The sequence below is a fragment of the Callorhinchus milii genome, unplaced genomic scaffold (genome assembly GCF_018977255.1).
Source record: "Callorhinchus milii isolate IMCB2004 unplaced genomic scaffold, IMCB_Cmil_1.0 Scaffold23, whole genome shotgun sequence".
Lineage (NCBI taxonomy): Eukaryota > Metazoa > Chordata > Chondrichthyes > Chimaeriformes > Callorhinchidae > Callorhinchus > Callorhinchus milii.
Genome location: NW_024704764.1, coordinates 5,900,772 through 5,923,919, shown reverse-complemented (window position 1 = coordinate 5,923,919; position 23,148 = coordinate 5,900,772). Strand labels below are relative to the sequence as shown.

The following is a 23,148-nucleotide window of genomic DNA, read 5'->3' as shown; positions in this document are numbered from 1 at the left end:
AACAGACATGCTCGATGGGCTGAAGAGCCTACTCCTGTATATTTGCCACAAAACACAGTCACTAAACTTTACAGTGTATCCTGTGAAGTGCTTTGAGACATTTTGACGATGTGATAAGGCGCTACATCAAATGCAAAGATTATTATTAAGCTTGTGACTTTATAGACACTACATCAAATGTAATTCATAAATTAACAAATAAGGCTTATATAGAAATAAATCAACCACCAAAAACTTGGAACAGGTTTCCATTTTTAATTACATTCAATGAGCTGTTATCTCTAAACAAAGGAGAACATTTTCAGAAATATAGATTTTAAAACTCAGTATCCTAGTGCCTTGCTTTCAGTGCAATATAGGTCTGCTCTACAGATCTGAAAAATAAACAGCAGCAATATTTCAAAACTCAAAATTTGAAAGAAAGAAATGATCAAAATGCAGCAGAGATTCAACTGGCTACTGTGTTCTTTTGATTGGTGTGGTCACTGCCTCCTCTATAGTCACCTCTTGTGTATAGTTCCGCTCCCAAAAACCCAGATATTCCTGGCATCTGAACCTGTTCAGCCTCTTTCAGACCTCATAATCAACTGTTTCCCAGGCAGCAAAAACTGTTCTCTGCCCACTGCCTGCCATTTTCCTTTAACCACATGCCTCATCTCACTTTTCCAGCCACACGTCATGCTCTCTCTTATTCCAAACTTGACTGCTTCAACAACAAACAACATCTGAGTACATTCCCAAAATAAGCAGGCCTTGTCAGAGCCTCAATTCAAAGTAGTTGAGTTCTGGCTGTAATTAACAGGGATGCATCGATCTCTAAACTCTGCTGCAATTTTCCTGGTTGCAGCAACTTCAGGTTCAATGGTGAAGAGAGACTGCTGTGGGGCATAGTTTATTTCCTACAGCCTAGGTTTAAAGAAAATCATGAAAAACACCATGCTGAAATAAATATGCTGTGGTCTTAAAATCTATTATCATTCCTGCTACTTAAATCACTGCTGCAGTTTTATTCTTCACAAACCTCGTAGGCACATTTTTGACTGTAGTTTTATTTTCAAACCCTTTCTATGTAAAACTTTTTTAAAACATCAACTTTTCTCCCCCCATTCCCACCCCCCTTCACTTTTAAAACATTGCTGCTTATTTTTCTCTCGATTGTAGAACTGTTTCTTTCTGTATAAAACTCTTGCCTCCCTAATTTCTACACACTGCTTCCAACACTCCTTTGCATCCCTCTTTCAAACTCTTGACCTGTAACTGCAGTGACAATCCCAAGGCAACATGATATGACAACATCAGTAAAGCATTCAGGGAACAAACCACAGATTGGGCACGTCTTATTACAATTATGCAAATACAACAGATTGCGGTACCTTTATATGATCAAGCAGTTATAAAAATCATGTAAATATTACATAGTCTGGCATTGAAAAGTCAAAAGATACCACTCATAGAACTGATCATTTGTTGGGTTCCTCTGCCGTCTGCCATTAAGTAAAGGCATTGAACAGTTGTGGACAAAGTAAGATTCCTCTCTCCCTTTTGTGAGGGTATTATTAATATTGTAATATGAAATAAATACCTCCTTTGTCCACTGAAAAAAGGCTTGTTCTGTTGGTTCATCTATCATAGTTTATGGTTTTCACATTAGGGTGGAAGGGATTGATTATTGTGTTTTATATCATGCCTTACAGCAATATTGTGATTTGCTCGCTGTAGAATAACCTTGTCTTAAATGTTGACTACTGGCAGTGGAGGTTAGATAAATGCATGCTTGATCCAAGCCATTTCTCTGTGCTTTGCAATGTGCAGAAACCTGATTGCACACACAATTTGGAGGCAATGTTATGCACTTATCAGTATTAAACTTTATCATGTCACTTGTAACAGTTTTGACACCAGCATCAACACTCAACTCAGTCAGCCAGTCCCTATCCCAACTTCTGCTTAGTTGTGAATGATCATTTTCCGAGCTAGTTTTCTTTTTTATATATATATATTGATCAGTAAGTGGTAGTACATTGCTGATAATATGGATTTCTGGCAAAAGTCAAGTGTCAAGAGTCAGTGCCAAGCTGGACTCCTGTTTAAAAAATATACAATGGTTCCACATCACATCTCATCAATTCATTTGAACATTGACTGACCGGTAACACTACATTCAATTGCACTTCATAAGCAGTGATCAAGATGAATGAGAACGCACGCAATCACTCACTTGCGCCTTTATCGACCGTAAATGCCAAACACAAGAAAGCTGAAGAACACAGTAACCCCGACCAGGGATACAGTGGCTGGTGCAGTGAAGAACTGGCGGTAGTTGATGCGATAGTACCAGACTACAGCGAGCATGATGACAAAAACCGGGATCATCAGATTGCCAACGTTAAGTGCGGCTTGGTTCTGCTCCACCACAGAGGAAACAGCGGGGTCAGAGGAGGATGAAGTCTGCGAGATGTGGCAGTGGATAACACAGTTATCTGTGATGTTGAGGGACCCAAGGGTGCGGGACTGGTCCTGCAGGAGCTGGCCCTGGTAAATTAACTTCATTTGTTGCTCTTGTCCTGGGAAATATTTACTGTGGGAAGGGGAGAGAGAGAAAGAACAAGGGATGGGGGAGAGAAACGGATAAAGGGAACATGTGTGGTGTGAGAGAGAGATACAGACAGATGACACACAGAAAATGTGAAAGAGAGAAAAAGGAAGAATGTGTGTTATGAGAGAGAACATGTTAGAGAGAGAGAAAGAGAGAGAGCACGTTAGAGAGAGAGGTTAGAAAGAAAAAAAGAAAAACACATGCATGCATATTGGGAAATGGACACAAAGCCAATGGAGACGGTAAAAAGAAAATGAAAGGAAAAAGTCAGAGAGAAGAAACAGTTAAATCTCAAAATAATTGTTCCAGATCCCAAATAAAGAGTTATCAAAGCTGGCGAGGTCTGACCAACAGCGGTGACTAAAGAAGTAATTGCTGCTCTTTACTGCAAAGAACACAACACGCCTGGATGCCTCAAAATATGTTTGTAACAAAAGAATTCAGGTTTGAGCAATGGCTTAATGTAGCTACTGAGCTGGCGATTCAGGTTTCTCGAGTATCTGGCAAAGTAACAACAGGTATCAGTGGATACCTAGCACATGACGTCAAGGCTCTCTAGATCTGATTCTGATTAGTCAAATGGAACGTGTGGGGGAATGTTTTTTTAAAAAAAGTTGATGTGAATTATGACTAGTCCTTGCTCTCACTCTGTCCAAGTCTCACTGTACGAGCTGTTTCACCAATCCCCTTAATCACCCCTCCACTGACATCACAGATGTCCTGGAAACAGACCGAACATATAATTTAATCCATTTATAAATTGCCAATTAGGTTTCTGAAATACTCGCGATCGTTTGACAGGTTTTTGATACATTGTCCGTGCATCACAACCTCCTAAAGTTCATTAGGATACATTTCCTGACAAGCAAAGTGCCCACCTGATTTTGAATAGAATCATTTTTGGGGACATTCAGTTAATAGTAAATGGTTCCATTGCTCAGGGAGGGAGAAGCACTTGCATTAAAAATAATAGGAAATTTGAAGAAGGAAAACCTTCTAGTGTGGACAAGAGAAGAGCTGAGGTGGTGCAATTAATTGTGCCAAGATAACTTCAACTCCTTTTGAAGTCAACTATTAGAATCTAATTTTCTCCCTGTGATACCACGGGAACCAGTGGCTCTGTTGTACATCCCCCAAAGTGACCGGTCCTCAAGCTTGAATCTCAACGCTGATGGTGGTATCTACCAACCGGGAGAAGTGCAATCAGATCCAATCTAGTTCTCGCGCAACATTCGTGCACATGCACTTTCCAAAACTGGACACCCATCACAAGTGGAAAAAACTTTTTCCCTAGCCCTGGAACACACTCCCTCCTCGACTGAAGAGGGTCAAACTTCTTTGCTTGCCCAGACCCACCAGAGAATGGAATCGGAGTATTCTAATGTGTATAATCAAATAGAAACGCCACCTTAAGACTGTGTTAATCTTTGGCCTTTATGGACCGATGCAATGGTATGTAGCTTCTCTCGCCCATCCACACATCCCAGAAATGCAAAAAAATTGTTTTACAGGCTACAGAATCTCAAATTCACAAAGAATTATCAGATCTCATTGGTAATAGAGCATTGAGCTGAGATCTGAGTAACACATTTTCTTAAATGTTCAAATATAAACTGTACTGTAAATAACAAGCGCAATTTAGCCCAAAGCAAAGAGCGAACGCTTCAGAAAGAGGTAGTGTGCGAGGGTGAAAGCACAAAGTCTGGTATCACACCACCTTTGTGAGCATATTAAAGTAGAGTTAACGTAATAGTTATAATACTTGAACCACCACCACTGAAAATTGGCAAATCGAAATATGAATCGAGCAGTAACTTGCTCTTGGGTTTAGTTTGACCTTAGAACGTGGTAAACTTACCGACAACACTAAAGAATTGGAGCCACCAAATTGTAATGAACTGTAATTTTTTTAAAAAATTATAAATTTAATGTGGCGTTTCAGAGGGCACAACAGCAAAGGGCTGTCAAGTTATCGAAGCCCTCTGAATAATTAACAGGCAAAGGTCTTACCTCTTCAGAAAACCAATGGTATCTTCTGGTTTCACTCGTGCAACCTCTTCTGTGTCATTTAAAAACTTCAGACGCACTTTAATTTGCCCATCACCCTCCTCACTACTGTCCACAGTGTGAGTGTTAACATTACAGTTTTCAAGCCTTCCTTGATCAAGTCCGTCTCCGGTGCTAATCTCGCCAGACGATGTTCGTTTGCGTAACCCCTGTATGTTCAAAAGAGGATCAAGACTCGACTCGGTTAAATTGGAAGCTCCTTCGATAGGCAGCTGCTCACTCGTGGGTCCGTTGTTCCCTGGCGATGCTCCCAAGCCGGAGTTTCCTTCCTCCTCTGGTTTCTGCTCGGCCGAGGCTGTTGCCGTTTGGGTTTCGTCAACCTCAGGGGCCGCTGCATTGGCTACATACCTCTCCACGCCGCTCAGACCCACCAGTGGCGAGTTCCCTGTGGTAACGATGGTCCCAAATATTTGATCGCTGCGATCAGCGACGTGCGTGGAGAGCCAGGCGAGAACCAGAGCCAGTACCAGGAGAATGATTCCACAAAGAACTGTGACTTCATCACCAACTCCTTCGATAAATGACATGATGCTGCGATCCATTTACAGAAAATACCCAAAGAAACTACAAGAGAAAGAGAGAATACCAAGAATCAGCCACCTGGTCAATAACTGCAACAAGCGGGTTTATAATTGGTTCTGAAACATCAGTAACAGATTTTCATTTAATAATAATAATAATAATCCTTGCATTTGATATAGCGCTTTTCACGTCGGGAGGACATCCCAAAGCGCTTCACAGAACACACTGTAAAGTGAATTGACTGCATTTGTGGGCGAACGTGGCAGCCAATTGCGCACAGCAATGTCCCACAAACATTGATTGAAAATGACCAATTTATTATTGTTTTGGTTTTGGAGGGATTATTATTAGGCTCTGTGTGGAGTAAGGAAACTTGCCCAAGGTTTCGCCCTCTGCCTGGAATTGAACTCAGGTCTCTCACTTGCAAAGCGAGTGCTCTAACCACTGAGCTACAGGACTCCACACTCCATTTGCCCTTTGACTGGTGCTTAAGCAGCAGATGAGATACCCTGGTTACCTACTGCAAGATCAACATCACCAAAGTTCCATCCTTACACGGTTACAAAATACCATGTCTCATCAATCAGTAAGATAGCCAAAAACAAAGCTATCAAATAGGACATTCACTTATTAACAAAGCTGGAGATCTGTACTGCGGCTCCTCTCTAGAATAATGAGCTCAGTGGTGCCCTATGGATGCCCTAGATGCTGAAAAGCAACAGAATTAAGTGTTAAAAAAATTACCTTGGTGTCAGCAGTATCTTTTAGATCACAGTGATACTGAACCCAATAGCCCCATTAAAACCACAGTATAACAAAGTGAAATCAATAAAGTATTGTCCCTGTCCTCACACAATAACTTGGCTCTCCTTGTGAAAGGCACTATATATACCAAATGCAAGGATTATTGTTATATTTCCAAGTGACATACATTTAGGTAGTCTCAATTCAGTTGTGGTGGTTGGAAGTCCACCGCGGGTACGGAATTCAGCACAAACAGTATATCTCACTCAGTATATCTTTCCATACAGATGGAAATGTCATTTAAGTTTATTGGAATTGAGAGGATGAAATGAATTCAAGTGTATGGATGGGGGAGGTCTGATCTTGTATCCAACACTCGATCTTGGAAGTGTTCAATTCTGATAATTTGCGCAATGCGTGATAGAGAGTGAGTGTGAGAGAGAAACCCCAATCACCATAATGAACAACATCCCGACCCCTGAAAAGCATAAAATGTCATTATTCACCTGCAACGAAGAAAGTGGCTAAATTAGAAACATACCGATGCTCAAAACTCCAATCAATAATTTGGTTTCTTTACAAAACTGGTCAATATTTAAACATGTTTGCATGGAGGTGACACTTGTTGACTGGTTTAAAGTCAACAGATTAGCTTAGCTTCCTCACACAACATAGGTTGAGAGTAACAAACACAGCACGAACCAGGATTCTAACCAGTAACCAGTAAGATAATAGTCCACAACTCACAACTCTATCCATTGGGGCTGACTACAGCACCTGATTTCAGTAGAGCCTCAAGATATCTGAACCACTTTCTCCTCCCTGCACTGTGCACACAGCCTTTCAGACTAAGATTAAAATATGACAGGTTGTCTTGTTTTTATGAACCCAGACCCGCAGGATTGAAATGTATTCGATGCATTTATGTCCGAAAACAAACATTTCAAAGTATTTATCTGGTTAAGACTGCAGTACCTAAAGGAACTTTGGCACCAAAAATTGATGATGCACCTACGTCTCCAAATATGAGTCAAACAGGAAGATCAACAACCATCAGATCTATAATAATAATCCTTGCATTTGATATAGCGCTTTTCACGTCGGGAGGACATCCCAAAGCGCTTCACAGAACACACTGTAAAGTGAATTGACTGTATATTTGTGGGCGAACGCGGCAGCCAATTGCGCACAGCAATGTCCCACAAACAGTCGTAGATTGAAAATGACCAATTTATTATTGTTTTGGGTTTTTGGAGGATTATTATTAGGCTCTGTGTGGAGTAAGGAAACTTGCCCAAGGTTTCGCCCTCTGCCTGGAATTGAACTCAGGTCTCTCACTTGCAAAGCGAGTGCTCTAACCACTGAGCTACAGGTCTCCACAAGGTCTGCATGGTTTAGCCAGACATCTCAGCAGAGCCAGGTTCAAGGAGATTCAGTTTATCTCCCAACTCATTTCTCTGACATTTCTTCCCTACATGCCAACATTTGCTTCCTTTTCCTCAGCTCTATTACTAATTACATCACATTGTGATCTGGTAAGAATAGAGGGCACTGTGAACATCCATGAAACGTGTTTCGTCCATAAAATATACAGTGAATTAACTTTACAGTATATTCTGTTAAGGGCTTTGAGTCGTCTCGAAGATGTGATAAGGCACTATACAACAACAACAAACAACAACAAGATTCCATTTATAAAGCGCCTTTCACATCAGGAGGACGTCCCAAGGCGCTGCACATTTGGGTCAGGACCTGAGCAGGGGGAAATGGTCAGGGTGAGGGGAGGGAAGGGAGGGAGCGAGGGGAGGGAAGGGAGGGAGCGAGGAGGGGGAAGAGAGTCGAGAGGGGAGCTGAAGGCTCGGTCTATAGCTGAAGGCTATACCAAAATGCAAGGATAATTATTATCCACCGCCAGGGACCTTCTCCTCCCGTCTCCCTGCTGCCTTCCAGCTCCTCTTCAACAATAACAACAACAAGATTCCATTTATAGAGGCCTTTCACGTCGGGAGGACGTCCCAAGGCGCTGGACAGTTGGGTCAGGACCCGAGCAGGGGGGAAATGGTCAGGGTGAGGGGAAGGAAGGGAGGGAGGGAGCGAAGAGGGGGGAAATGGTCAGGGTGAGGGGAGGGAAAGGAGGGGGTAGAGAGTCGAGAGGGGAGGTGAAGGCACGGTCAAAGAGAAAGGTCTTGAGACTGGCCTTGAAGGAGGAAAGGGAGGAGGGGCGAAGGCACTGGGGGATGGAGTTCCAGAGCCTCGGGGCTGAGAGGCTGAAGGCCCGGCCACCGATGGTAGGGCGGTTGGGGCGGGGGATGTGGAGCAGACCGGAGCCAGAGGAAAGGAGGGTACGGGCAGGTAAGTAGGGGGATAGTAGGTCAGAGAGGTAGGAGGGAGCGAGGCCGTGAATGGCCTTGTAGGTGAGGATGAGGATCTTGAATTCGATCCTCTGGGGGATGTGGAGCCAGTGGAGGCGAGCGAGGGTGGGAGTGATGTGGTCGCGAAGCCTGGTGCGGGACAGTACACGAGCTGCAGAGTTCTGAATGACCTGCAGTGTGGAGGGAGGGCCGGGAAGGCCGGCGAGGAGAGAGTTCCCATAGTCCAGCCTTGAGGTGATAAAGGCGTGGACCAGAGTTTCAGCAGCGTGAGGGGTGAGGTAGTGCCTTAGTCTGGCGATGTTTCGGAGGTGATGGAAGGCGGTGCCAGTTGTGGTGCGGATATGAGGGAGAAAGGACAGCTCAGGGTCGAACAGAACCCGAGGTTCCTGACTGGCTTTGAGAGGTGGAGAGTGCAGCCTTGGATGCTGATGCTGTCAGCGCCTGAGGTGCGGAGGCGCTGACGTGAGCCAATCAGGAGGGCCTCAGTTTTACGCACGTTGAGCTGAAGAAAGCTGTCTCTCGTCCAGAACTCAATGTCAGGCAGGCCGTCAGGTGGTCATGGAGTTGAGGGTAGAGGAGGAAAGGTAGAGTTGGGTGTCATCCGCATACATGTGGAAGTTAACCCCATGTCTGCGGATGATGTCACCACAGGGGGAGCATATGGAGGGTGAAGAGGAGGGGACCGAGGACAGAGCCCTGAGGGAGACCACACGAGACAGTGCGGGGGCCGGAGGAAAATCCGTTTGTGGAAACAAAATGAAGACGGTGGGAGAGGTACGACCTAAACCACTCAAGGACAGCGCCTTGAAGGTTGAGGTGGGAGGACAAGCGGTGGAGGAGGATAGCGTGGTCGACCGTATCGAATGCTGCCGATAGGTCGAGGAGGACGAGGAGGCAGAGGGAGCCCTGGTCGCAGATGGTCAGAATGTCATTGGTGACCTTGACCAGGGCGGTTTCTGTGCTATGGGCAGCACGGAAACCCGACTGAAGGGGTTCGAATAATGAATGGGTGGAGAGGAAAGAGCGCAGCTGGGAGGCGACAACTCTTTCAAGGACCTTGGACAGGAAGGGGAGGTTGGAGATGGCCGGTAGCTTGATAGCTGCGACGCATCAAGGGAGGGTTTTTTCAAGGTGGGAGTGATGGTGGCAGTTTTTAGGGGAATGGGAACAGAGCCAGAGGAGAGGGACAGGTTGATGATGTCTGTGATATGTGGGGCAAGGAGGTGGAGCTGGGAGATAAGGAGTGGAGTGGGGATGGGGTCAAGGGAGCAGGTGGTGGGTTTCAGGGATAGGATGAGTTTGGTGACAGAGGATGGGGAAACGGATTTGAAGGTGTGTAGGGGAGGATGGGTAGGAGTCGGAGTGTGGGAGGGAGGGGGTGGGTGGTGGATGGAAGTTGGAGGGGGAGTGACCGCGGAGCGGATTCCTTTAATTTTGGATTCAAGGAAATCCAGCATCTCCTCGCAGTGAAGGTTGGAGGAGATGACCTGCGCGGGGTGGCGGGGGGGAGACGGAGGAGTCAGGATGTGGTAGAAAACAGAAGCCTGGGGTTATTCTTCGCCTCCAGGATTATCCTGGAGTAGAAAGACGACTTGGCCGAGGCTAGGGTGGAGTGGTAGATTTTGAGGAGGTCCAGCCAGATTTGTCGGTGGACCGTTAGGCCAGATTAGAGGCAGGTGCGTTCAGCAGCCCGCACCTGGCTCTTCAGTGAGCGGAGGTGGGTGGTGAACCAGGGGGAGGAGCGAGAGTAGGAGACAGTACGGGAGGTGACGGGGGCAAGAGTGTCGAGTGTGGAGGAGAGGGTGTTGTGGAGGAGGGTGAGAGCAGAAGAGAGGTCAGTGAGGGTTGAAGGCCAGAGGGAGAGGAGTTCAGAGGACTCCAAGGCAGTAGTTAGGGATTATGGGGGTAACTTCTTCCAGGGGCGGTAGAAGATGTTGGTGGGTCTGGTGGAGGTGGTGAAGGAGATGAAGTGGTGATCGGAGATGGCCTTGTCAGTAATGGTGACATCCGAGACACTGAGGCCCCGGGTGATCACCAAATCGAGAGGGTGGCCGTGACTGTGAGTGGCGGAGTTGATGTGGAGGGAGAGGTTGAGCGAGGAGAGCAGGGAGGAGAAGTCCGAGGAGATGGAGCAGGAGGGGGTGAAGAAGTGCAGGTTGAAGTCGCCCAGGATGATGAGGCGATCAGAGCAGAGGCAGAGAGATGTAAGTAGGGTAGAAATATCGGAGATGAAGGTGGGAAAGGTTTTAGGCGGCCGGTAGAGGAGGAGGATTTTGAGTGAGAGGAAGGAGGGGTGGGAGAGGGTGAGGTGCTCAAAAAATAATAATAATCCTTGCATTGGATATAGCGCTTTTCACGTTGGGAGGACGTCCCAAAGCGCTTCACAGAACACACTCTAAAGTGAATTGACTGTATATTTGTGGGCGAATGCAGCAGCCAATTGCGCACAGCAATGTCCCACAAACAGTCGTAGATTGAAAATGACCAATTTATTATTGTTTTTTGTTTTGGAGGGATTATTTATTAGGCTCTGTGTGGAGTAAGGAAACTTGCCCAAGGTTTCGCCCTCTGCCTGGAATTGAACTGGAATTGAATTGAATCTCGCTTACAAAGCAAGTGCTCTAACCACTGAGCTACAGGACTCCACAAAAGAGGGGAAAGAGCCAGAGGAGTAGGGGGATAGGGCAAGTGGTGTTCTTGAGATAAGGGCTACATCACCGCCATGGCGGTTGGGGCGAGGGATGTGGTGGGAGGTGTAGCCGGGTGGTGTGGCCTCCGTGAGGGGGAAGGTGTCGCCAGGTTTCCGTTAAGGCCATGATGTCAACGCTCTCATCAAGGATGAGATCGTTGATGACCAGGGCCTTGTTACAGAGGGAGCGGTTGACAGAAGGGTGTGTGGGGAGGGAGGGGGGTCCATGTGAGGCAGGGGTGCGGGGAATGGGGATGAGGGAGGAGAGGTTGGCTCCCCGGGTCTGTGTCCCCCCCCCCACGTACCAGCCTTCAACCCTCCCACCTGCTCCATGCAACCGCTTTCAGGTGAATGTGTTCAAAAGGGTTAATGTTCATTCCCTGCCAATGCTCTTCTGTCACACTAGAAAAAGGGCAATTCCTAGAAAAAAATTCTTAGAAAAGCAAGGGTAGCATTAAAAGTACAAATAAAACAGTGCAGCGACATGTCTAGACAATGCACATGAAGTGACATGCATACTTGTCAAGACACAGAAAAGGTTCTAAAAATTATCACGGAAATCGTTTCCTAAGCTAGCCCACTCTAATCAGAAGTCTACAAATCTTCAATATAATCCAAATACAAGATTGAGTGCCCTTTAAAAAATAATACTCACCTCTAGATTTCAAATGGTAGTTTGGTGTCCCTGGAAGATTACAGGGATGTCAAGATAACCATTGCAAGTCAGAGCAGAGTAATGATGCAATACAGTGAATCACTAAAGATTCTTGAAACAAAACTCACTCAATTAATAAAAAGCTTAATACCTGCTGTGACCCGACTAAGATAATCTTTGGCTAATGCACATCCATCTGAGCAGACTGACATCTGCATAGAAAGCCTGCATTTATAATCCCCTTTAAGGCTGCTTTTAAAATGAAAACAATTGCTTCCTTTTCACAATCTGCTTTCAGAGTGCCTTCTCCCTTTCTCTTCACAACCACCCCGCCAAGCTCACTCCTTTCATACGCATGTACCTCGCATTACCAGCCGTGCTTGTTTTTTTTCACCAAAATACTAATGTTCAGAGCAGGAAATTGAGTTCAGTCGGAACAACCTCAATAAGGACAAGAGAGATGCCACTTAAAGTAACTATAGGTATAAAGTAATGCAAGGTCCCAACCCACCAGTATAAACAGGGCATTCTGGATCAAGCGACCACCCCAGCTTCAATTCACTCTCTGCTGATCATTTTTTAATTCAAAGAATCAAAATTTAGGCTGTGAATTTTGTCCCAATTTTTAAAATTGGTAAAGTATGAAACTATATTTAAAATGGTTTAATAACGCACAAGGTCTTTTCATCAAACATATTTGCCACCCCTTATGCTTTGTAAGTGTACTGCTGGCATCTTGTGGTAGTGAATCAGTACTGATCAAGATGAGAGACTGACTCCAAGTGGAGTTTCCTAAATCTTTGAGCAAAAGCTAACTTGTACATTCCAAATTCTTAGCCTTGTTAACAAACAGGAGAAATGACAGATTGACCCATTAATGGACTTGTGTTATTCTTCCTCTTGGTACTTGGGGCTTTTCACTCATGGAATCGGAATATAGCACAAATAATTTAAAACACTGTTATACTTATTTGTGGCATTGTGTATACAAAATGCAAGTCTGTAACCTACAACATGTGCACAATTGGGTCAGACAGCAAGGTCAGAGATGCTGACACAAAATGATCATACACACACACACGCATTAAAGCACAGGATTTTTAAAGAATAGGTGAAGCGACAATCTGGTGCCTCAGACTGGGGAATGACAGGAAAGCAAGCTAAGAGCTTAAATGTGGAATAGTGGCATTAATAATCCCTTATTAAAAGACTGATTTCCTTCTTATATACAGAGCAGGATTCCAAGTACATGGAGTTTTAATTTTGATTGCCTTTGGAAAACTAAAGCAGTTTGAAAGATATTAAATAAAAAGGTACAACAATAACTTGCATTGCATTCATCAATCAAATGCCATCATTTTATTCAATCACAGCAACATTTCTGTTTAATCTAATCTTGTGCTTACCCATCATTTCAAGCACACGCACATCCAGCAGAGGTCACTGCACAGCTATCAGGGAATGGAAAGCTTGGCTGAATTTTCCCCTTCCTATCTGGGACCTACCCTAGTGCACTCCGTCTTATCTGAGATCAGCTAACAGTACAAACTAGGCATTAAAACTGGAATATTCCCTCTATATGTCAAGGGGTACCACTGTTCGAGCCTAAATCCTGTCTTCACCAGAAATCACTGGATAGTGTTAGAATTTACACTTTTTGTATAATGTTAGAATCATAATAGATGTTGCGAACGGGTTAACTTTTAAGTTAAGTGTGGGGGGCAACTGGACTGACAGTCATGATTAACACTCAACAAGAGCAACAAAAGGCAACCCTCAAGAATAGCAGCTAACGGGCAAGTTGCTTAAACTAGAGGACCCGGGATATTGATAAGAAATAACCAGTCACTTAAAAGGAATGTACTAATCATCCCATTATTACAAAATAACAAGCATCAGATAACAGGGGTCTTAAGGACAATGTGTATGAGAGCTGAGGCACGTACACCCTATGAGGTGTTCACGTGAACCCAGTATGATTTCGACCGGGTGATCTAATGTCCGCACCATGATTGGACGAACATCGGTATAAGAGTTCTGATAACTTTGTGTACGGGGCCGTCTCGGGTCACGGAGACAACGATAAGGGAGATAGGGCCGTCCCGGGTCACGGAGACAAGGAAAAGGGAGATGGGGCTGTCCCGGGGAGCGGAGACAAGGATACGGGAGATGGAAGACTAGTGCTAGAAACACTAAGACTGAGGATATCAGATGGAAGATTGAAAGCTGTAAGCAAGAAGACTGAAAGCATGAAGAATCAAGTTTGTGTGTTGTAAAGACACAGTGTTGAACTCGAGATATCTACGGTGGTATTATTCTGTTATAAGATCTGCTGATTGTACCGGCCTTTGGTCTGACCCATCGGAATATTGGGGAATAACGAACGAATAATAATAAAACAGTCTGATATCTGGTTGCAAACGGATTATGGCTGATTTTATTTTCTAACAATAGCACTCAAAAGTGGATGGCATTTCTGCTCCTTCTCTGAGGCCGATTCGATAACAACTTTTAAAAACGCGGTGGACGGGTGTTTGAGGAGGACGGATTTTCAGGGATATGGGGAAAGGGCTGGGGAGTGGGATTGACATTACAATGCTCTTTTCAAAGAGCCGGCACAGACTCGATGGGCCGAATGGCCTCTTTTTGTGCTGTACGATTCTATGATTCTATACCTCTGTTGACATCAATACAAAACACACATTAGAAAGCCTGAACACGAGTCCTTTCTGATCAGTGAAGCTCAGAGTCAGATCACACAATGCGCTTCCTGCAATCACTGGGGAATTACAAAGCATTCCTATGGAAACCCATCTTAAAGAGGAGAAGCAGCATGCATCTCCTGGCATACTGCTGCAGGGAACCGTGTGCTCTATACTTTGCAGCTAACGTAACAGAGGCAAATGTTACAGTACAGCGAAGGCTGCTTGTTCTGTGCAATTATTAACTTAACTCAAAATATGGAAAGGTAGTTTTCAACTTATAAACTTTATTCTAGAAGACCTATTGTGAGTGAGTTTAAGGTCTTCTTAATGGAATACATTTGAGATAATAATAATCCTTGTATTTGATACAGCACTTTATCACGTCTTCGAGACGTCTCAAAGTGCTTCACAGAATACACTGTAAAGTGAATTGGCTGTATTTTATGGGAGAAACGCGGCAGTCAATTGTGTACAGCAGTGTCCCATAAACGGCCTTGGATTGCGTGACCACATTATTATTATTATTTGGATGCAGCAATTTAAAGTAATGACTGAAAACTACTCATCCTTCAAATTTTATCTAAACAACTGCAAGTGAACACATTATTTTAGTAGTCTCGGAAGACGACTTTCATCACTCATTGGAGATTTTTGTCCGCCAAAATGAAATTGTAGCTCAGCAAGCTTTCAATGCATCAATAAAAATAAACTTAAAGAGTGCTAATATAACAGGATTACAATTGATTTTCACTTTATCAACTACAAGACTATGCAAGTGTGCATCACCAGAATTTATAATTTTTGGGGGGAATGTTTCCTGTTGGAGATTTTTTACCCCACCCACTTAAGAAGGCAAGACATGTAGAAGTAGAGAATAAACTATTTATAATAATAATCCTTGCATTTGATATAGCGCCCTATCACATCTTCAAGACGTCTCACAGCGCTTCACAAAATATACTGTAAAGTCCTCCTGAGGTGAAAGGCACTATACAAATGTAATTTATTGTTGTTGAATTGACTGTACATTTTTGTTGGCGAAACATTTTACAGTGTTAGCACCAAACATTCCACAAATGAGGTAGGCCACAGGTAAGATGACAAGTAAAGATCCTTAACCAGTTCCAACAATAATGTCTTTTAATCCCTTTCTCAGTGAAGGACGTTTTCTGCACCGGTATAGCCATTTCCTACTCCGGCCAGCCTCATGGCCTATGTGAGATTATCGATTTGTACTATATTCATAGCTGTTTTCACTGTGAATTCATGCAAACTCAGAACTGAACTGACATTGCAAACATTCATTTCACAGATGCATACAGTCGGCAGAGACAGTAACTTTCATTCCATCAATCTGGATGTGAACCCCGGAGTCAAGAGGTTAAAGGACAGTATTTAAACAATCTAATGTCATACCAGCCCCCTTCATTCCATTCAAAATGAAATGCAATCACTGTAATTATTGGTATTTGAAACATTACCAGAATTTGCAAAGTGCATATTGTACTCTGAAATGAAGATCACTTGTTCCATTCAAGGTAAGTGATTAATTTTGGTTTCATCGTCATCAATATACCAACATTTTATCCCTAATCGTGTGTTATATGTTACACAACTCCAAATCTCCCCTAAAGGTATTTTGAATCCCGATCCGTCACTTATTTGTAGGCTTCATAATATCCACCTGTGAAGTCTTACAAAGATTTTGGCATGTCATCGTCCAAATGACAGACCTGTCCTTCCTTATCCTACTGATCAGATTCTCTTTAATGCAGGATTGCAGTCCGCATTCCAAGAAAAAGATCGACAGTTACATTACTGTTTGCTGTATTCGTACCAGAGATCAGCAATTCTGAATATCTAATTCTGAAATAAGAGACCTTGAGCTATTTAAAATCCACATCAATTATCTCTCTGCTTCCTATCTCAGCACACTTGCCGAAACGTTCGTTATAACGTTTACAATCTTCAAAATGAGAAAATCTGTTGCTACAAAATAGCACTTCACATCGGTGCTTCATTCATGCACAAAAGCACAATGAGATCTGCCACAGACATCAAAGATAGCTTCTAAAAATCAGAGCCAATCCTGTTTAAAACAATTCTATAAAAGTACAACTATAACGTGACACCATCACCATCTGGTAAGAATTAAGAATCCCATCCTTATAATACCCTTTCTTTCAATGCGCAGGTGTATCACCAGTTCTGACAGCGCAGCAGACATGCTGAATCCCCCATGCAGTGTTGGAAGCTTTGGAACACAATTCCAAGTTATATAAGGGCAGTCACCAAACCATGAAAATATATGGCAAATATATGGAATGGAGGCCATTCAGACCAATTTTGTTGATTGGTTTGCTCCACCAAGAAACATCCAAATCCCATGAGAAGGGAATTGCTCTCGGTGTCCTGGCAAACAATTCCTCAGATATATTTTAAGAAATTAGTGATTCACTGCTTGGCTGATTGCAGGATATTGCTGGCACGATTTGGCTGCCACGTTTGCCTTCAAATACATTAAAGTTTGCTGAAAACTCTATGAAGCTCTTAAAAGTAATTTTGAGGTGATGATGTCCCCTCTTTCTCCTTATCCTCAAATATCCTTTACCCACATGTAGTTGAAAAGCTTTCAGCACTGATCAAGTGAGTGGTACAAACCCTCTCCAAGATAATAGTAAAGATTTAAAATTTACCTCCTGTGGCAGCCTTAATAAAAGATGTAAATTCACAAAATTTATATTAATCATTTCCATATTTAAGAATTGGGCAGATTTTTTTGAACTATTAACATATGTTTAAGATCATCTCATCAACAACCATGTCACCTACTGGCCATAAAGCCAAGTTATACCTGATTCCAGAGCCATTGGCATAGTTCTGTACAAATTCTAGAACCCGCTTGTGCAGAATGGGGAAACACCAGGACTCAGGGGGATGGTGATTTTCCCTATTGTTCTCGCTCTCTACTTCCTGCAGAGTTTGAGGCATCAGATTTCAGAAGAGCATTTTGGAGGTAAACAACAATAATATTAATCTTTGAGATAGCGCCTTTCACACTAGGAGGACGTCTTAAAGCGCCAGAATTTTGTAGTAATGTGTCATGACTTTGCATTTCCTAGGTCAACACATGCTTGCATTACAGCAGGTTAAGTTTCTCAACAAAAGGCAACTAACAGCAATCATTATTAAAAGGACAACTATGTCAAAACTGCACAGACAAACAACCACCTCCATTCAGCAGCCACCCGGGAACAGAGAGCGCGTGTACATACACACACCAGCCAACCCTTTACAGTATATCTTGTGAAGCGCTTCGAGACATCTCGAAGACGCGATAAGGCGCAACAACAAATGCAAGGACTATTATTATATTATTAACCCTTACTCAGAGGCCATCTTTATAGTAAGAGCCACTTTGGTTTAGGGCCCAGAGAGGTTGTTCAAGTCAGGTTCGACTGTGTGTGTGTGTGTATATATGTATATATACATACATATACCAGGGCTCAGGGGGAGACACACAGTATATCTGTATATAAATAAATAACAATCACAATTTATGTTGCCCAACAGAGGAGTGCTTCATAGCTTCACATTCAACACTGAACCCAGTGCAGACAGACAGACAGACAGGGAACCCCCAGCCTCCCCCGACTCTATAAACACCTTCACAGACACTTTCTTTCTATTCCCCTGTCACTCCCCTCCCTCCTCCCCGGCCCCAGCGCGGCCCTACCCTGGGGATCTCAACCCGAAAACAGGTCGCTTTGAATTGAATTCGGGGGCGTTAGCGGACAGGGCGACCCTGAGGCCTTTCTCCACAACCTGGGCCTTTCCGGAGCAGAGAGGGGTGGAGGTGGCGGCGGGGGGGGGGACAGGACCAGGCCTAGGAAGAGGGTAAGAAGCCTGGCGCCTCTCCCCAGGGCCCTCAGCCGCACAAACTTTGAGGCGAGGCGCAGCGGCCATGACAGCAGGTTTCCCGCCCTCCACTGACCCCACGGGGGCCCTCCCGCTCATCCCCTCACCTGTGCCCTAGCACCATGCTCCCGGGGCGGCCGCGGGAGGTCGTGTCTCCGCCTCGAAATGTCGGCTCAGCGGATTCCTCGCCGCCCTTCGGCCGCCGCCGCCGCCGCCATCAACACAGCAGCGCATCGCCGCCACGTCACGTCACGGGACGTCACCGCGCACAGCCGCGCGACGCGTTCGCTCCCCCTCACGTCACCGCGCACAGCCGCGCGACGCGTTCGCTCCCCCTTACGTCACCGCGCACAGTCTGCGCGGTCCTCTGCTGCCGCCCCGCCCCTCCCCGTGACGCACTTGACATCACTCAAGCCCCGCCCATTTACCATGTTGCAATCCGCAACAGTAACAACACGACTCACTTACGAGCCAATAGAATCACTTCATTGGACACAGCGCCTTATCACAGTTTATATTACTAAAGTGTAGTGACCGTGTAATTCGCCCAGAATAATACTGTAAAGTGAATGGACTGTATGTGTACTTTTGTGGGCGAAACGCGGCAGCCAATTGGGCACAACGGCGTCCGACTCGAATATTGTCCCAGGATCTACACCAATCCGTTTGGGTTTAAGCCCAGAGGGAGACAGAAAGACTTTAAAACCCACAAACGACGCATCTTGATTGAGCACATTAAAGCCACTGCCTCAAGAACCAGACGACTGGGACAAACGTCTCAATTCCAATATTCCATCGTGTTTGGTACCTGAGAGCTAGTTCTACCTCAAGGACGCCCTGCTTCCCCTTCTCCACACACCCCCACCCCCAAAAGTGTGTGTGTGTGTGTCTGTGTCTGTCCAAGAGCAACCCAGAGCTGTGGACCCCAGTGGTGAAATGCTTGGAATGGAAAGAGTGACAGCCGTCTCTGAACTTAATTCGAAATATGAAAGTGTGCCTATTTTTAGAAGCGTATTAGATAGGTCGCAGTCTTACACATAACAATATTGTATCATGTCACTACCAAAGAGCAACAACACGTAGCAGGCCTGGTGATTTCTGGCCTGGGGAGGGAATGTAACTGAGCTCATATGATGACACAAAACCTAGTTTCATTTATACTATCCTTCTTCCCTTTTTGAATGGTGCCAAGCAAAACCTTAGGCAAGTTTCCTCACTCCACGCGCACAGCTCTGTTTACCCAGCAGTAATTAGGATCGTGGTTGTTAATTGATTGACGGTTCACTTTCCAGGAATGATAATCACTCTTTTTCATAAAAAAAATAATTGGGTCACTCAATCCACAACTGTTTGTGGGACACTGCTATGCGCAATTGGCTGCCCCGTTTCACCCACACAATACACAGTCTTTACAGTATATTCTGTGAAGCGCTTTAAGACGTCTCGAAGATGAAATGCAAGAATTACTTAATATTATTTTCTTTAAGGTCCACCTGAACAGGTAGACCGGATCTCGTTTTTAACGTCCCATTTGAAGGACGGCAGTTCCAACAATGCACAACTTCCCCAGCTTGTGTCAGCCTTGACTATGAGCTCAAAATCCCGAAACCCACAACCTTTTGACTTATTTTTTGATCACAACCCGTGTTCTGATTAGTTACCCTAATCTGAGTATCCAGAGCAACAACAACTTGCATTTATATAGCGCCCTTCATGCCAGGTAGCGTCCCAGAGCGCTTGACAGTGGCAGAGTCTGACCCCGAGCCAGGGGGAGAGGGAGGGTGGGGTTGACCGTAAACATGATCAAAAAAGGTCTTAAGGTGCAATTTAAAGGTGGGGAGGGAGGGGGCAAGGCGGAAGAATTGAGGGAGAGAGTTCCAGAGTTTTAGGGCATAGTGACTGAAGGAAAAGCCACCGATGGTGGAGTGGAGGAAATGAGGGACGAATAGGAGGCTAGAGCCAGCCGAGCAGAGGCAGCGGGTGGGAGTATGGGGGGTAATCAAATCGGATAGGTAGGGAGGTGCTGGGGCAGGAATGGATTTGAGAACATGGTCGAAGAATAAATTGGAGAATGTTATAGGACAGAAACAGGTGAGTTGGCCCATCAATCCTGTGGTCATCTTTCACCATAAGAGCAACCAGATCTTATCCGATTCCTCAAAGCATCAATATTCTTCCTCTCCAATCATCTATCTATTTTGCTTTTAACAGCATTTACTAGCAGAGATTTCCACAGTCTCCTCTGGGTAAAGATTTTCTTTTCTGACCTCACCTCTAATTCTGTTTGTGCTCCTTATGTTATTGATATAAATAGTGTTTTGGCAAACCGTACTCTTCGTTTATGGAAAAAAAATCTTTATTTGTGGCATTCGCATCCTGGGGTAGGAAAATAAATGTTACAGAGCTACTTCCATCTTGTATAAGTAAGATACAGAGCTCCGAGACGCTATCTTGCATGAAGGGTGAAGGCTGCTCTATAAATATATTACATTAGAAACAAGAACTTGTATTTATATTAATAATAATAATCCTTGCATTTGATATAATGCTTTGTCATGTCTTTGAGATGTCTCAAAGTGCTTCACAGAATATACTGTAAAGTTAATTGACTGTATTTTGTGGGTGACTGTGCATATTATGTGTTTCACAAGGGTAGCATCTTGGAGGGCTTAAATACAGCAATGAAACAGGCCATGATTTCAGCCCATCTAGACCATGCCAGTGTTTATACTTTACATGAGCTTCCACCCTTCCTAATCTCCCCCTCCCTAGCCTCCCCACTTACCACTCTATTCCCTTCCCTCTCGTGTGTGTATTAAATATCTTCGATATCCAAGATTTTTAAATGTCCCCATAAAGAAGGTAAAAGTAGAGGGCAGAATTGAATTTACCATAGTCCTAGAAAGAAACATTTCACATCCCCGCTAAATCGCTATTTTAAGGAAGGACCATCTTGAATAATGCAGTGGAACTGTCAGAATTCATTACAGCATGCTTTATCTGCAACATCCATGATCGGAGGCACTAAAAATCAAACATTGTGTTGAATTCGGGGCAAGTAAGGCCACAGCTAACCAAATGGGCTATTGAACACATGATTTTTCCTCCCTGTTTAGGAAACAGTTCTATAGAAAATAATAGAAGAGTAAGATTTAAAGCGTTTTGTTTTAATATTTATGAAGGCTACTTCATTCTCAACACGTCCTCTGTCATAATCATTACACTGAAGTGCTTCATGTATATAACAATTATGCACAGAATATAATGGATATCTGGAGTGAGTAAGTGAGCAGTGAATAAGTAAGTAATGAGCTCCAATCTAACTGGATAAATCAGATATGTGAAATAGTGGATATTCTGCAATGATTTACAGACTGCGATCACACTGATGTATTCAGATGGTTTAGACACACAAACTAATAAGGTTATGATACTAATAATCCTTGAATTGATAAAGTGCCTGATCATGTCATCGAGTAGTCTCGAAGCGCTTCACAGGACATTACTGTAGTGTGTATTTGTAGGCAAATGTGGCAGCTTATTTGCTGCATACAGCAATGTCCCACAAACAGCCATGAAGTGAATGAGCAATTTTATTTTGGGGAATTGTTAGCCAGGATGCTGGTAGAAACTCAGACAGATGAAACCTTGTTTTTTAACACTTTATCCGAAGCATAGCGGCAGCCCTACCCTCCCCAGCCCCCACCCCACATCCCTGCCCAGCACTGCACTAGAGCATAAGCCTAGACTGTCCCTTCGAGTGTAGCCAACTGAGCCAGGCTGACAGATTAATTAATCTTGGACTTCAGATATTATCAAAAGTAATTGAGTGAAGTTCATGCTGTTGATAACCATCATTTCAGCCCTATGACTGGAATTGTGACTGAGTCACTCAGTTCGCTTTACGTGGCAGTATTTGGATTAGATCTGTTATAGCGCTGACTGTCTGGCACGGGTGCCTGAGAAGCCGTGGCATTTACTCCGCTAGGTTAAAGCGCTCCGAGATGCCGGGGCGCTATATAAATGCATGTTGTTGTCAAAAGTTTGGGAGCTGTCGCTGTCATTTTTGATAAGAAATAAACTGCATTTGACTCTTGTGCAATTCTACAGCCTGTTAGTAGTTATGAAGTGCAGCACCCTGAGAGAAGGCCAATTGCAAACTTCTTCAATGTAGCGCATGCATGCAGACACATGCAAACACAGGCTTCACTTTAATGGAAACTCTTTTCTCTCTGAATCCATGAAGCCATCAGCTTTGTCAGTGCCTCTTGCACCACTTACAGGATTTGCAACCAAACCGAACCTTGAGTGATTTTGGGTGTTAAGGGGCCAGAAATTCCACTCCTCTCTTTGTACTGCCAACTGCTATGTTACATTTTTATTATGGAGTCAACGAGACTTCTTTCTTTTTCCAAAGAAGGCAATATCATATCTCGGCCCACTTAAAGAGTATAGGTTTGGTCAACACTGGGAATCACTCAGACAGCAGCACAGTTTATTCTCCCTATGCACAACAGCAACAACAACAAGATTTCATTTATAGAGCGCCTTTCACTTCGGGAGGACGTCCCAAGGCGAAGGGACAGTTGAGTCAGGACTCGAGCAGGGGGGAAATGGTCAGGGTGAGGGGAGAGAAGGGAGGGAGCGAGGAGGGGGTAGAGAGTCGAGAGGGGAGGTGAAGGCACGGTCGAAGAGAAAGGTCTTGAGACCGGCGTTGAAGGAGGAAAGGGAGGAAGCGGCGAAGGCACTGGGGGATAGAGTTCCAGAGCCTCGGGGCTGAGAGGCTGAAGGCCCGGCCACCGATGGTAGGGCGGTTGGGGCGGGGGATGTGTGTCAGACCGGAGCCAGAGGAACGGAGGGTACGGGCAGGTAAGAAGGGG

The 23,148-nt window shown here is 44.4% G+C and overlaps 1 protein-coding gene across 1 annotated transcript; it reads right to left on the bottom strand.

Annotated features, from left to right (window-relative positions):
- Nucleotides 1–235: 235 nt before the first annotated feature.
- tmub2 (transmembrane and ubiquitin-like domain containing 2) lies at nt 236–18,533 on the bottom strand. The gene is made up of 3 exons (XM_007901529.2): nt 18,376–18,533; nt 4,607–5,227; nt 236–2,578 (listed from the first exon to the last, which is right to left on the bottom strand). Exons 2-3 carry the CDS (start codon nt 5,203–5,205, stop codon nt 2,227–2,229), a joined length of 951 nt encoding a protein of 316 aa, XP_007899720.1. The 5' UTR covers nt 5,206–5,227; nt 18,376–18,533; the 3' UTR covers nt 236–2,226.
- Nucleotides 18,534–23,148: the final 4,615 nt, after the last annotated feature.